The following is a 15,572-nucleotide window of genomic DNA, read 5'->3' as shown; positions in this document are numbered from 1 at the left end:
GAACATTGACCTCCAATTTCAGGTAGTCCTTGCTTTCTCCCTCCTTCCCCTCCCCGTCCCAGCTCTCCCACAGCCTACTGTCTCCGACTCTTCCTTCCTTCCCCCCCCCAACATCAGTCTGAAGAAGAGTCTCGACCCGAAACGTTGCCTATTCCTTTGCTTCGTAGATGCTGTCTCACCCGCTGAGTTTCTCCAGCATTTTTGTCTACCTTTGATTTTTCCAGCATATGCAGTTCTTTCTTAAACAGTATGTTTTCTATGGTGCATTTGAAAAGGTTTGTAAGAGTTATTGGAGTCAATGCATTTTCACAAAAGGTGAAGTACAGAAATGCAGGTGCAAGAGATTTTAAATAAAATAGAAACAAAAAATTGGATTTACTCAGTAGGTCAGGCAGCAACTGAAGAGGGAGATACAGTTACATTTTCAGGTTGTGTAGGAAGGAACTGCAGATGCTAGTTTAAACCCAAGATAGACGCAAACAGCTGGAGTAACTCAGCGGGTCAGGCAGGATCTCTGAAGAAAAAGGAATAGGCGACGTTTCGGGTTGGGATCCTTCTTCAGACTGAGTCAGGGGAAAGGGAAAAGAGAGATATAGACGATGATGTAGTGAGAGATAGAACTAATGAATGAAAGATATGCAAAAAGGAACGATGATCAAGGAAAGGTGGAGCCCACAATGGTCCATTGTTGGCTGTGGGCTAAGTGTTAACGAGTTATGCAGACAGTGAAACTCAACAGGACGACAGTGAAACTAGTACGCTGACTAGGGTGGGGGAGGGACGGAGGTGAAACCTTTCAGATTGACGGCGTTTCACAGGAAACAACGGCTAAACTTGTTTGAACACGAGAAGCACGGGTGAATCTTTGGATGTCATGAGCACCGGGCTCTGGGGTATCATTTGGATGGTCTTGCACTGTTTCCCGTCTCTTCACATATTTGCTTCACCAAAAATAGTCAAGTCAGTAAGAGTTTTAATCCATTTAATTTCCCTTGGGTTGCTGACTGATGCTCTGCTGGGATAAATGTGAACTCGTTTTAATCTTGTCAATGTAAAATGAAATATTATCATTGGTGCACTAGCTTCAACCAAGGCGGCACAGTGGCGCCGCTGGTAGAGCTGCTGCCTCACAGCGCCAGGGACCCAGGTTTGACCTCGAACTCGGGTGCTGTCTGTGTGGAGTTTGCAAGTTCTCCATATAATAATAATAATAATAAATTTTATTTAATGGGCGCCTTTCAGACATCTCAAAGACACCTTACATAGTAATCGGAATAACATATAATCGGAATATAACAAGTAATAAAGACATCACAGAGACACAAATTAAAAACAGAATTCAATCCAAAAACAGAAAATCAAAAACACAGTGTGAAGAGAGAGCAGCGGCAGCCAAAGCGCTGTGCATATGACTGAGTGGGCTTCCTACTGGTGCTCTGGTTTCCTCTCATATCCCAAAGACGTGCAGGGGTTTGTAGGTTAATTGGCCCGTGTAAACAAAAACAAAGCCCCTAGTGTGTAGGAAGTGGATCCAAACGTGGGATAACTGAAATAGAGTGAATGGGTGATCGATGATCGTCGTGGACTCGGTGGCTGAACGGATGTAGCTCTAACACAAAAACTAAAATCTCAAACTAAAGATAGACACAAACTGCTGGAGTGACTCAGTGGGACAGGCAGCATCTCTGGAGAGAGGGAATGGATGACGTTTTGGGTCAAGACCCTTGTGCAGACTGAGAATCAAGCAAGAGGCAGACATGGAGATATGGAAGGGTAAGGTGTGAAAACCAGAGATCAAAGGGGACGATGAGAAGGAAAATGTAGATCATTGTTAGAAAAGGGGAAGGTGACAACGAGACATACAATCAGTAACATTTAAATTAAATTAAAACTAAAACCCTGCTGTAGCCATTCGGTGGAGAAATACTTGTGAGGAGGCAGATCGAAAGGTTCAAATCTCACCATCTGGGGAGTTTGAATCATTTCCATGATTAGATTACTAGATTCTCGTACCAGGTCCACTGTTCTCTGTTAGCGACGGAAATCTGCCGTCCTTTCCTGCCCTGCCCACTTAATTTGCAATCCATCTGGTGATTTTTGCAAGTCCAGTTAACCGTTCAGCCCCTTTTTGATAATGACGAAGCGATCTATTCAAGTCAAAGAAAATTATGGATGAGAGCAAATGTTGGCCTTTCCAGAGACAACAGCCCATCAATGAATAAAACAGATGCTATCTCCACTGGCCCTACACGCTGCTCTGGACCATCTGGATAGCTGGGACACATACGTCAGTTTGTTATTCATCGATCACAGCCTGTCGTTCCCATTGAATTCATTACCAAGCCCAGGACCTGGGCATCTGCAGCTCCCGTTGCAACTGGATCCTTAACTTGCTCATCAGCAGAGCACGATCAGAGGATCAAAGACAGCATCTCCCTCTCGATCATCTTCCTCCAGACTCCTGATTAGCATGGGTGTCAGAGGTTATGGGCAGGAGAATGGGGTTGAGAGGGAAAAATAGATCAGCCATGATTGAATGGCGGAGTAGACCTGATGGGCCGAATGGCCTAATTCGGCTCCTATACCCTATGGACATGAGCTCTCAGTCACCGTCCATGCAGGTGCACCTCAAGGCTGTGTATTTAGCACCCTGTTCTGGTGTCTCTGCACCCGTGACAGTATGGCTAAGAGCAGCACCAATGCCAGCTATAGATTCGCCACTGACACAAAGAGACACAAAAACCTGGAGGAACTCGGCGGGACAGGCAGCATCTCTGGAGAGAAGGAATGGGTGACGTTTCGGGTCGAGACACCACTGTTAGTCATAGTCATAGAGTCATACAGCGTGGAAACATGCCCTTCAGCCCAACTTGCTCAAACCACCAACATGTCCCATCTACATTTGGCCCATATCCCTCTAAACACGTCCTTTCCATGACTTGAGAAAGGGGAACCACATGCCGGTTTTCCTTGGTGGATCGATGTGGATAAAGAGTTAGCAGATTCAAGCTCCTGGGTATAACCATCACAGGTGACCAGGCCAGGATCCAGCACATGGGTGTAATCCTGAAGATGGCACACCAGCGGTATGAAGATTGATTTCCCTAATTTCAAATAAAGCTTGCATTACCTCCATCGCTCTGATTTGTTCTGAACCTTTCCATACCTCTAGTTTCCCTCTCCCCTGAACCTCAGTCTGAAGCAGGGTCTCGACCCGAAACGTCAACCATTTCCTTCTCTCCAGAGATGCTGTCTGTACCCGCTTAGTTCCCCCAGCATTTTGTGTCCATCTTCGGTGTAAACCAGCATCTGCAGTTCCTTACTACACCTTTATAATTGCAATGGGTTTAACTCGACTAATTAATATTTCCACATTTATTTTACCACCCAACTATTTAATATTATCCGCATGGATGCCTGCTCACTAGAGCACAGGTTTCTAAAAGTCAGAAAGTACTTTCAGGGACATTACAGCCTCCAGGTCTGAATAAGAATGTACATGGAGCAGAATTATTTCCACTGGGGCACTAAAGTAATAAATATCATGCAATTTATTAAAAGACCCTTAAACTATCAAAATTGTCCACATATTGTAAAAGTATGATATTTAATTAAGTCCGCTGACATTGAGTTCTCTTGGAATAACTTTACAGTACAAATCTATTTCATGGAATTTATGGCCCATTGAGTCCACGCCGACCAGTGATCCCCGCACGCTAACACTGCTGCACACACTAGGGACAATTTGCAATTTTTACCAAACCAATTAACCAACAAACAATAGACAATAGACAATAGGTGCAGGAGTAGGCCATTCGGCCCTTCGAGCCAGCACCGCCATTCAATGTGATCATGGTTGATCAACCCCAATCAGTACCCAAGTTCCTGCCTTCTCCCCATATCCCCTGACTCCGCTATCTTTGAGAGCCCTATCTAGCTCTCTCTTGAAAGTATCCAGGCAACCGGCCTCCACTGCCCTCTGAGGCAGAGAATCCTTGTGGGGGGAAACCGAAGCTCCTGCAGAAAACCCACACAAGTCACGGGGAGAATGTACAAACTCCGTACAGACAGCACCCAGTCAGGATCGAACCTGGGTCTCTGGCACTGTAAGGCAACAACTCTATCGCTGCGCCTCTGTGTCGTCCTGCAGAAATGAGTCCTCAGCCCATACATGCAAGCCCTGACACAGAACAATGCAGACTGACCCATCCACTCGCCAGCTCTCAGTGGGTCTATTACCAGGTGGGTTTGTGTACGTCAAGATCTCATGCAGGCAATTTCCAAATGTGAGGAAGGCTTCTGCCCCCTCTGACCTTTCAGCTAGGGTGACACGGTGGTGCAGCGGTCGAGTTGCTGCCTTATTTGCTGCCAGGGACCCGGGTTCAATCGTGACTACGGGTGCTGTCTGTACGGAGTTTCTACGTTCTCCCTGTGACCACGTGGGTTTTCTCTGGGTGCTCCCGGTTTCCTCCCACACACCAAAGACGTGCACGTTTGAAGGTTAATTGTCATGGAACTGGTGTACGGCAATCACTCTTTGGTGTGGACGCGGTGGGCCGAAGAGCTTGTTTCCACGTTGAATCTCTAAACAAAACTAAACTCTGTCCTCTAGCTCTTGATTCCACAACCGTGGGATAAAGATTATGTTATTTAACATTATAGAAGGTTTTGAGGTGATAGAAATCTTCCTATTAAATATCCTCTCTCCTTAAACTATAAAGTTCCATGTCTAAGTTAGACACAAAATGCTGGAGTAACTCAGCAGGTGACGCACCATCTGTGGAGTGAAGGAATGGGCGACGTTTTGGGTCGAGACCCTTGTTCAGACTAAAGAGATGCTGCCTCACCCATTGAGTTACTCCAGCATTTTGTGTCCACCTTCTATTTAAACCAGCATCTGCAGTTCTTTCTTACACAAAGTTCCATGTCTACATTTGGCTGAGCTGCGATACTGAACTCATTTAAATGTTGTCAGATTTGAAGCTGACGAAACATTCTTCCTCACACCATTGCAAATCAACAAGAGTTGTTCCAAGTGTGGAAGGTTGTCCTTGGCTGACAGTTCAAATGGAGAACTGAGAGAACAGCTGCACTGTGAGAATGTTACGCCCACAGAAAGCGCCACCCTTTGGCGAATGTTATACGGGGCCACCACCGATTTTCCAGAGCCTTTCAGGATTATCCATTTTGCCGAACCAAACAGAGGTCGCGGCCTCCCAGAGGAGTCTAACGGTACCAGAACCGTCCACCGAGGCCGCCGGGTGTCCGAGATACTGGCCCACAAAGTCGGAGTTGGAAGTCGGCTACAGGAAAGGATGAGCCGATGTGGCCAGGCTGGAGTTCCAGGGCCTCGGCAGCAAATTTGACCCATCGATCGGCAAAGATGTCTCAATGAGGTCGAGTTCGGCCGCCTCACGAAGGTGCCCGACCACCAGTTGCTATAAAATCGGTGGTGGACCTGTATTGCCAATGACACTAATAGAAGAGAAGTCGAGAAATCCACCAAAGCTTGATCCATCACAGGCTGAGGAGCATTAAATATTAGAGACATACTTTGGCATTTCAAACACATTGTTCGCCCTTCAGTGATATTTGCATTATTCAACAGGAATCTACAATTTAGAATCAGATCATTTGCCAACTGGTCATAGAAACATAGAAAAACAGGTGCAGGAGCAGGCCATTCAGCCATTCAAGCTAGCACTGCCATTCAATATGATCATGGCTGATCATCCAAAATCAGTACCCCGTTCCTGCTTTCCCCCCATATCCCTTGATTCCTTTAGCCTGAGGAGCTAAATGTAACTCTCTCTTGAAAACATCCAGTGAATCGGCCTCCACTGCCTTTTGTAGCAGAGAATTCCACAGATTCACAACTCTGTGTGAAAAGGTTTTTCCTCATCTCAGTCCTAAATGGCCTACCACTTATTCTTAAACTGTGACCCCTGGTACTGGACTCCCCCAACATCGGGAACATTTTTCTTGCATCTAGCTTGTTCAATCCTTCAAGAATTTAACATGTTTCTATAAGATCTCCTCTCATCCTTCTAAATTCCAGTGAATACAAGCCCAGCCGACCCATTCTTTCATTATATGTCAGTCCTGCCACCCGGGAATTAACCTGGTGAACCTACGCTACACTCCCTCAACAGCAATAATGTCCTTCCTCAAATTAGGAGACCACAATTGCACAAAATACTCCAGGTTCGGTTTCACCAGGGCCCTGTACAATTGCAGTAGGACCTCCTTGCTCCTAAACTCAAATACATGCCATTAACTTTCTTCACTGCCTGCTGTACCTGCATACTTACTTTCAGTGACTGATGTACAAGCGCACCCAGGTCTCATTACACCTCCCCTTTTCCTAAGCTGACACCATTCAGACGATAATCTGCCTTCCTGTTCTTGCCACCAAAGTGGATAACCGCACATTTATCCACATTATACTGCATCTGCCCACTCACCCAACCTATACAAGCACCCTACACCCTGATAGCATCCTCATCGCAGCTCACACTACCACCTAGCTTTGTGTCATCCGCAAACTTGGAGATGTCACATTTAATTCCCTCATCTAAACTGTTAATATATATTGTAAATAACTAGGATCCCAGCACCGAGCCTTACGACACCCCACCAGTCACTACCTGCCATTCTGAAAAGGACCCGTTAATTCTTACTCTTTGCTTCCTGTCTGCCAACCAGTTCTCTATCCGTCAATACGCTATCCCCAATACCATGTTCTCTAATTTTGCACTTATCTCTTGTGTGGTACCTTATCAAAGGCTTTTTAAAGTCTAGATACACCACATCCACTGGCTCTCCCTTATCCATTCTACTTGTTACATTCTCAAAAAATTCCAGAAGATTAGTCAAGCATGATTTCCCCTTCATAAATCCATGACAGATCCTGTCACTGCTTACCAAATGCGCTGCAAAAACATCTTTAACAATCCGTCTTCCCCACTACCGATGTAAGGCTAACTGGTCTATAATTCCCAGTTTTCGCTCTACCTCCTTTTTTTAAAAAGTGGGGTTACATTGGCTAACCTCCAGTCCACAGGAACTGATCCAGAGTCGAGAGAACATTGGAAAATGATCACCAATGCATCCACTATTTCTGGGGCTACCTCCTTGAGTACTCTGGGATGCAGACCATCAGGCCCTGGGGATTTATCTGCCTTCAGTCCCAACAGTTTACCTAACACCATTTCCTGACTAATGTGGATTCCCTTCAGTTCCTCCCTCCCACTAGAACCACGGTCCCCTGGTATTTCTGGGAGAAATGTTTGTGTCTTCCTTAGTGAAGACAGAACCAAAATACTTGTTTAAGTGTTCTGCCATTTCTTTGTTTCCCATTATAAATTCACCCATCTCAGATTGTAGGGGACCTACATTTGTCTTCACTAATCTTTTCCTTTTTACATATCTAAAGAAACTTTTAGAGTCAGTTTTTATATGCCCCGCAAGCTTTCTTTAATGCTCTTTTTTCCCCCTCCGGTTTGCTGCTTCCTCTGGCCAATTTATATGCCTTTTCTTTGGATATAACACTAGAATCTACTGAATCCCACGATAGAAAGCAAAGAACAAACAAGGCTTAGCTGAGCCAGACACCTTGTGTCACGTTTATTCCAGAAGCTCCTTTTACCTACAGTGCGTCTGCCCGTGGAGTTCTTATTGAGCTCTTGTGGCTGGGTCTTCTCGTGAGGCTGCTGGCGAGTCGCCAGCGGTGACAGGCTGTACGCAAAACCAACGTGGGCGTGAAGGCACCACAACATTATCCTTGACTTCCCTCATCAGCCACGGTTGAGCTGCCTTCCCCAGTTTTATTTTTTCGCCAGACAGAGATGAACAATTTCTGGAGTTCATCCATGCGGTCTTTAAATCTTTGCCATTGCATCTCCACTGTCAACCCTTTAAGTATAATTTGTCCGTCTACCCTAGCCAATTCCCGTCTCATACCTTTAAAGTCTCCTTTATTTAGGTTCGGGACCCTAGTCGTGTCACTCTCCATCCTAATGCAGAATTCCACCATATTATGGTCACTGTTGCCCAAGGGGCCTTGCACAACAAGATCGCTAACTAATCCTTCCTCATTACACAATACCCAGTCTAGGATGGCCTGCCCACTAGTCAGTTCCTCTACGTATTGGTTTAAAAACCCATCCCGTATACATTCCAGGAAATCCTCCTCCTCAGCACTGCTACCAATTTGGTTGGCCCAATCTATATGTAGATTAAAGTCACCCATGATAACTGCTGGACCTTTGCTACACGCATCCCTAATTTCCTGCTTGATGCTATCCCCAACCTCCCTACTGCTGTTTGGTGGTCCGTATACAACTCCAACAAGCGTTTTCTCCCCTTGTCGATTTTGCTGTTCTACCCATACCGATTCCACAGCATCCAAGCAAATGTCTCTCCTTGCTAATGCATGAATCTCCTCTTTAACCAGCAACGCCACCCCACCTCCTCTTCCTTTCTGTCTATCCTTCCTGAATATCGAATACCCCTGCATGTTTAGCTCCCAGCATTGGTCACCCTGGAGCCATGTCCCTGTAATTCCAACTATATCATATTCCTTAACTACTAACTGCACATTCAATTCATCCACCTTATTACGAATTCTCCTCGCATTAAGGCACAAAGCTTTCAGGTTTGTTTTTCTTATCTCCCTTCTACCTTTTGCTTCTGTCCTCCTTTTATGTCCCTCTGTCTCCTTGCATTGGTTCCCAACCCCCTGCCCTGTTAGTTTAACGTGACCTTTCCTACACTCTCTTTCCCATTACCTGCGCGGATATGCTTCCACGGATACGTGGTTGACTCCATCCCCCCACTGTTTAGTTTAAACCCACACGTGTAGCACGAGCAAACCTGCCTGCCAGAATGTCGGCCCCACTCCAATTAAGGTGCAACCTGTCCCTTTTGTACAGGTCACCCCTACCCCTCATATTATTGAACATAGATTATAGAGAGTACAGCAATACAGCACGGGACAGGCCTTTTGGCTCGTAATGTCCATGCCAAACAACATGCCATGTTAAACGTAACTCTTCTGCATGTGATCCATATCCCTCCATTCCCGGCATTTCCACGTGCCTGTCCAAAATCCTCTTAAACAGCACCACCGTCCTTGGACACAGAGTGCTGGAGTAACTCAGCTGGTCAGGCAGCATCTCTGGAGAACATGGATAGATGACGTTTTGGGTCGTGACCCTTCTTCAGGCTTCAGGTCCTGTCCCGAAACGTCACCTGTCCATGTTCTCCAGATATGCTGACTGACCCGTTGAGTTACTCAAGCACTTTGTGTCCAATAACGATAGTGATGTTTAAGAGGCTTTTGAATACACACATGAAAATGCAGGAAATGGAGGGATTTGGATCACGTTGCCGGAGATAAGATTGCTTTTCGGGTCGTCTCTCCGGTCGCTCTGCGGCCTAACATCATGGAGCTGGAGGTATACTTACCATCGGGGCCAATCCCTTGCCTGGGATCACTCCGACTGCGGCCTGCGGATTTTACCATCAAGGGCTCACAGTCTTGGGAGAGACTGATTCGGGAAGCTCCAACGAACCAGAGGTTCGACTAGCCTGACCTGGGGTCCGATCGCCGGCACGGGGGAGCTGAGATTCCTCCCCGATGCTGGAGTTTGATCGCCCCGATGCAGAGTGCTCGACCGCCGGCTACGGGAGTAAGAACGTCCCGCCAACGGAAGGCTCAAGGTCCCCAACCGTGAGAGAACAAAGAAGGGAATAGATTGAACGCTTTTCTCGCCTTCCATCACAGTGAGGAATGTGGAGGAGTCACTGTGGTGGATGTTAATGTTAAAATGTATTTTTTGTGTTCTGTTGCTTTTTATTTGTATGACTGACTTGGCAAATAAAATACCTCGTATGTTGCAAAATATATTTGGCTAATAAAGTATTATTGTATTGTATTGTATTGTGCAGAGGAGATTAGTTTAACTTGCCATTTTGTTTGGCATGGCCATTGTGGGCCAAAAGGCCTATTCCCGTGCTGTGGTGCTGTACTTTCTATGATCACTGTATAATTATATAATTGACCAGTTAGAACATGATCTGATTCTAAATTGTAGATTCCTGTTGAATAATGCAAAAATCACTGAAGGGTAAAGAATGTGTTTGAAATGCCAAAGTATGTCTCTAATATGTATAGCTCTTCAGCCTGTGATGATTTAACCTTTGTTAGATTTTCTTTATCTTTTTTTACGTAAACTAGAATCTACAGTTCCTGGTTCCCACCATCGTAGCTGCTTCCACCAGCACCCAGGTGGCATGTTCCAGGCACCCACTCCCTCTGTGTTAACAAAACACCTTCACACAAGTGCCCTTCAACTGTCTTTTCATTGCAGCAACTCGAACTACGGTAAGAAATGTAAAAACATATTGGTGAAGGTGCATGTCTATAGTGGCCTTGGTTTATTCTTTGCTGCATTCAGAGCATTGAAAAACACTTCAGCTGTGCAGAACGAGTGTCCCTGACAGTATTAGGAGAGCGCATGTATTAGTTGAGTGTAGTTTAGAGAAACAGGCCTTCGTCCCACCGGGTCCGCACCGACCAGCGATCCCCGCACATTAACACTACCCTACACATGCTAGGAGCAATTTACATTTACACCAAGCCAATTAACCTACAAATCTGTACGTATTTGGAGTATGGGAGAAAATCGAATATTTCGGAGAAAATCCTCGCAGGTCACGGGGAAAACGTCCAAACTCTGTATAGACAGCACCCGTAGTTCAGATCGTACCCGGGTCCCTGGCGCTGTAAAGGGCCTGTCCCACCAGCATGCGATTGCATGCGTCTAGCGCGACCAAACACGGTCGCTTGAGGCATACGGCCTCGTGGGGCCGGTCTCACTTCCAAGCGCGGAGGCGTATGGAGTTGTGCGGGGCTGGTCCCGACATCATACTCACCAATCAGCTGGACAGGAGGTGGGCCGACTGAATTTGGACATCGCACGGCGTCGGGCGGTGACATCATCACGCAACGCCACGCGCTAGGCGTACGCTGTCAAGATGCTGCGTACGACGTCAAGACGCTGCGTACGACATCAAGATGCTGCGTACGCCCGTCGAGAAGCTGCGTACGGCCTCAATGCGGCTGCGGGCCGACAGGCCGTTGTCGCGCGGGATTTTCGGACAGTGCAAGATTTTTGGAGCCCCGCGTGATGTCGGGACCAGCCCCACACAACTCTATACGCCTCCACAGATCGAAGTGGGACCGGCCCCGCGAGGCCATACGCCTCAAGCGACCACGTTTGGTCGTGCTAGACGCATCCTATCGCATGCTGGTGGGACCGGCCCTTAAGGCATCAACTCTACTGCTGCACCACCGTGTCGCCCTGATGAGTTTTTAAGAGGTTGTGAGAAATGGGCCCCCATCCTGATGAGTTCTCTGGGATGCATGGGGAACATCAATAGCAAACGGTGTATGAAGCACAGGGATCTCCGCATTGCTGGAGTGCTGATTAACAGAGTTTTACTGTAATCTGCTTTCGTGTTGTTAATTGCAAAATAACCACTTGTCTGCGCATCGGTAATTTTCCTGCTCTTTAGCACCAAAACTCTTAGATTCACCGGGTAAGACATACACCACCTCAACATCTCTGAACCAAGATTATTTAGTTTAGTTTAGTTTAGAGATACAGTGGGGAAACAGGCCCTTTCTGCCCACCGGGTCCGCGCCGACCAGAGATCCCCACACATTAACACTATCCTATACCCACTAAGGACAATTTTTACATTTACCAAGCCAATTAACCTACAAACCTGTATGTCTTTGGAGTGTGGGAGGAAACTGAAGATCTCGGAGAAAACCCACGCAGGTCACGAGGAGAAGGTACAAACTCCGTACTGACAGCACCCGTAGTCCGGATCGAACCTGGGTCTCCGGCGTAGGGCAGCAACTCTACCACTGGGCCACCGACTAGTGAGATGACCTGAGGCCAGACGCCAGCTCTCAGACACCTCCTCCTACTTACTCCTGGACCATGACCCCACAGATGAGCACCAGGCTGTTATCTCTGCCTTATCGATCCCCAGCCCCGCATGGCCCGGTTTTACCTTCTCCTCAAAATCCATAAACACAACTGCCCTGGTCAACCCATCGTTTCTGCCTGCTGGTGCTCCCACTGAAATAATTCTCACGTACCTCGATACCATCCTATCTCCCCTGGTCCAATCCCTTCCCACCTATGTCCAAGGCACCATACATACCCCTCGACCTTTCTATGCCTCCGGGTTTCCTGGCTCCCAATCCTTGTCTTTACTATGGACATTCAAGGAAGGGTTCAGACCCACAACGTCACCCATCCTTTTTCTCTAGAGATGATGCCTGACCCACTAAGTTACTCCAGCACTTTTGTCTATTTTCGGTACAAAACCAGCATCTGCAGTTCCTTCTTACACATCTCTCTGAAGTAGTGGCACAGCAAGAGCTGCATAGTGGCGCAGCGGTCGAGTTGCTTCCTTACAGCGCCAGGGACCCGAGTTCAATCCTGACCACGGGTGTTGTCCGTTGTACGGAGTTTATACGTTCTCCCTGTGTCCGTGTGGGTTTTCACCGGGTGCTCCAGTTTCCTCCCACATCCCAAAGACGTGCAAGTTTGTCGGCTAATTGACTTTGGTAGAATTGTAGATTGTTCCCAGTGTTAGGACAGTATTAGTGTACGAGGTGATTGCTGGTCGACATGGACTTGGTGGGCCGAAGGGCCTGTTTCCGCGCTGTATCTCTAAACTAAACTAAACTAAACTAAACTCGTCCGCCAAAGAGCCAGCCTAGATTTTGTACTCCACACAGAATTTGACTTCACAACTTTATAATTCAGGAGCAAGAATGGTGTGATCGAAGCCACAAGGAATGCAGAAGGTAAACTGCTATTTCATTAAAAGCTTGAGTCACTTACAATATTTGGATGGGAAAGTCGTAGCAAAACACCAATTTCAGTTCTTGCAATCTTCTTATCGATCTGGAAAAAAAAATCAAAAGGATTCAGAATCATCATGGAAATATTAATAAAAGATATTGATTAGACAACAAAAATTCATTGAAACCTGCCATGGACATAACTCAGTGGGTCAGGCATCTTTGGAGATAAGGAATAGGTGACGATTTGGGTCGAGACCCTTCATCAGACCTGTCATGTTGGATCAATGAGATCGACATTTTCCTTGAACTTCGTCCCCTTTGATGTATCGTTTTCACACCTTACCCTTCCTTATCTCATTGTCTCCCTCTTCCCTGTCTCTCAGTCTGAAGAAGGGTCTCGACCTGAAACGTCACCCATTCCTTCTATCTGGAGATGCTGCCTGTCCCGCTGAGTTACTCCAGCATTTTTTGTCCATCTTTAGCGTAAACCAGCATCTGCAGTTCCTTCCAACACAATGAGTTTATCTATTTAGATGAGGCAAAATTAAGGGATGTGGTTCAATTCCTGCACAGTATTGAGTATCTATTGAATTGAAAGACAAGATTGGATCATTCTCTGCCCTGAGAAACTGACTGCGACTGTTCACTTAACCCATGCCCCTCGTGATCTTGTACAATAAGGTCACCCCTCGGCCGCCTGCACTCCATCAATGGTAGAAACTAACATTTTCCATGCAAATCCATTTTAATAGACTTTGCCAGAGTGATCCCACACAAGCTGGAGAAGCAGCACATCATATTCTGTTGGTGTTGTTTACAACCCAATGAATATTGAATTCGCCAATTTTAGGTACCACCTCCAGCCTTCTCCTCTTTCTTTGGTTTAGTTTAGTTTAGTTTAGAGATACAGCACGGAATCTTCGGCCTGAGTCCGCGCCGACCAGTGATCCCCGTGCACTAACACTATCCTACACACACCAGGGACAATTTATAACTATACCAAGCCAATTAGCCTGCAAACCTGCGCGTCTTTAGCGTGTGGGAGGAACCTGGAGCACCCGGGGAAATCCATGCAAGTCACGGGGAGAACGTACAAACTCCGCGCAGACAGCACTTGTAGTCAGGGTCAAACCCGGGTCTCTGGCGCTGTAAGGCAGCAACTCTACCGCCGTGCCATCGTGTCGCCCTCTTCCTTGTGTGACGGGTTCACCACCCATTTCTCCCGCTATCCCGGCCCCTTTCCCCTTCCACCTTTATCCTTCCCTTGAAATACTTCACATTTCACTCCTCTCCTCATCTAACGTTTGGGCGGTCACGGTGGCGCAGCGGTAGAGTTGCTGCCTTACAGCGAATGCAGCGCTGGAGATCCGGGTTTGATTCCGACGACGGGAGTTTGTACGTCCTCCCCGTGACCGGCGTGGGTTTTCTCCGAGATCTTCGGTTTCCTCCCACACTCCAAAGACGTACAGGTGTGTAGGTTAATTGGCTTGGTATCAATGTAAAAATTGTCCCTAGTGGGTGTAGGATAGTGTTGATGTGCGGGGATCTCTGGTCGGCGTGGACCCAGTTGGCTGAAGGGCCTGTTTCCGCTCTGTATCTCTAAACTAAACTAAACTAAACTAAACACCCTTTTGTCTCCTTTCCATCTCTAGCCTTTGTTCAATCTAAACTCCCTCACCCGATATCCACCTATCATTTGTCCCACCCATAGCCTTCTCCCTACTACTACAACAGTCTGAAAAGTCCCGACCCAAAGCATCGTCTCTCCATGTACTTCAGAGATGCTGATACAAGGAACTGCAGATGCTGGTTTACAAAAAAAAGACACAAAGTTCTGGAGTAATTCAGCGGGTGATGTGACAGCATCTCTGGAGAACATGGATAGGTGACATTTCGGGTTCGGACCCTTTTTCGTTGGTAAACCAACACCTCCGTTTACCCGTATACAATCGACTTTACACTGTATAAATTGCAATTATACCAAGGCTGATGGATCTGATAATAATTTATCAATAAAATAATGCACGGAAGGTACTCCTGTGTGAATAGAGGAGGAACAGCAAAGGCTAGATGAAATGGATTTTATTTGTGAATAACCTATTTTGTCTTCTAAGTACATCTAATTTTGGAATGGACTCCATTTCAAATGACATCTGCCTGAGGTAATTTTCACCTACAGAAGTTGTTTGAACAATCACCAATAAATAGGACATGGGTATCATCAGTGGAACACTTCAAGAATATCTTTGACCTAATTTTTCAGGTTACAATGTCCTGGACATGATTTACTTTCACATGGAACGTGTAGAACTATATATAAAAAATAACAAAACGCTACTGGAAGCACAAGTTTAGCAAATTCTGGAATCCCAATCATAAAAGCAAACTGCAGGGAGAACGCAGGGATGGGTCAGGCAGCATCCGTGGAAGCATTGAATTCTCCAATTTTAGGTAACTCGCATACCTCCTCCCCCAACCTCCGTTTATTTCCCCCCCTCCCTTTCCTGTGTGCTGGAGAAACACCCATTTCTCCAATCCCCTCACCCCCCCCCCCCCCCCCCCCCCCCCCCCCCCATTCCACCTATATTCCTTCCTCTGGCTTCACAATTCGTGCCGCTTCTATCCTTATCTCCTTATCTCAGACTTTTTATCCTGTCATCTCTGGCCTTTGTCCAACCAT

General features: G+C 46.6%; 1 protein-coding gene across 2 annotated transcripts in view; it reads right to left on the bottom strand.

Moving 5' to 3' along the window:
* The window catches only part of LOC116989266 (calcium/calmodulin-dependent protein kinase type IV-like), a 150,744-nt gene that overhangs the window by 50,540 nt on the left and 84,632 nt on the right, over nt 1–15,572 (bottom strand). For both annotated transcript variants that reach the window (XM_033046456.1, XM_033046458.1), the window contains one exon: nt 12,930–12,992. In XM_033046456.1, the coding sequence (XP_032902347.1) occupies nt 12,930–12,992 (63 nt within the window). The remainder of the gene's footprint in view (nt 1–12,929; nt 12,993–15,572) is intronic.

The sequence above is a fragment of the Amblyraja radiata genome, chromosome 29, assembly GCF_010909765.2.
Source record: "Amblyraja radiata isolate CabotCenter1 chromosome 29, sAmbRad1.1.pri, whole genome shotgun sequence".
NCBI lineage: Eukaryota > Metazoa > Chordata > Chondrichthyes > Rajiformes > Rajidae > Amblyraja > Amblyraja radiata.
This window is presented reverse-complemented; position numbering and strand designations above follow the sequence as displayed.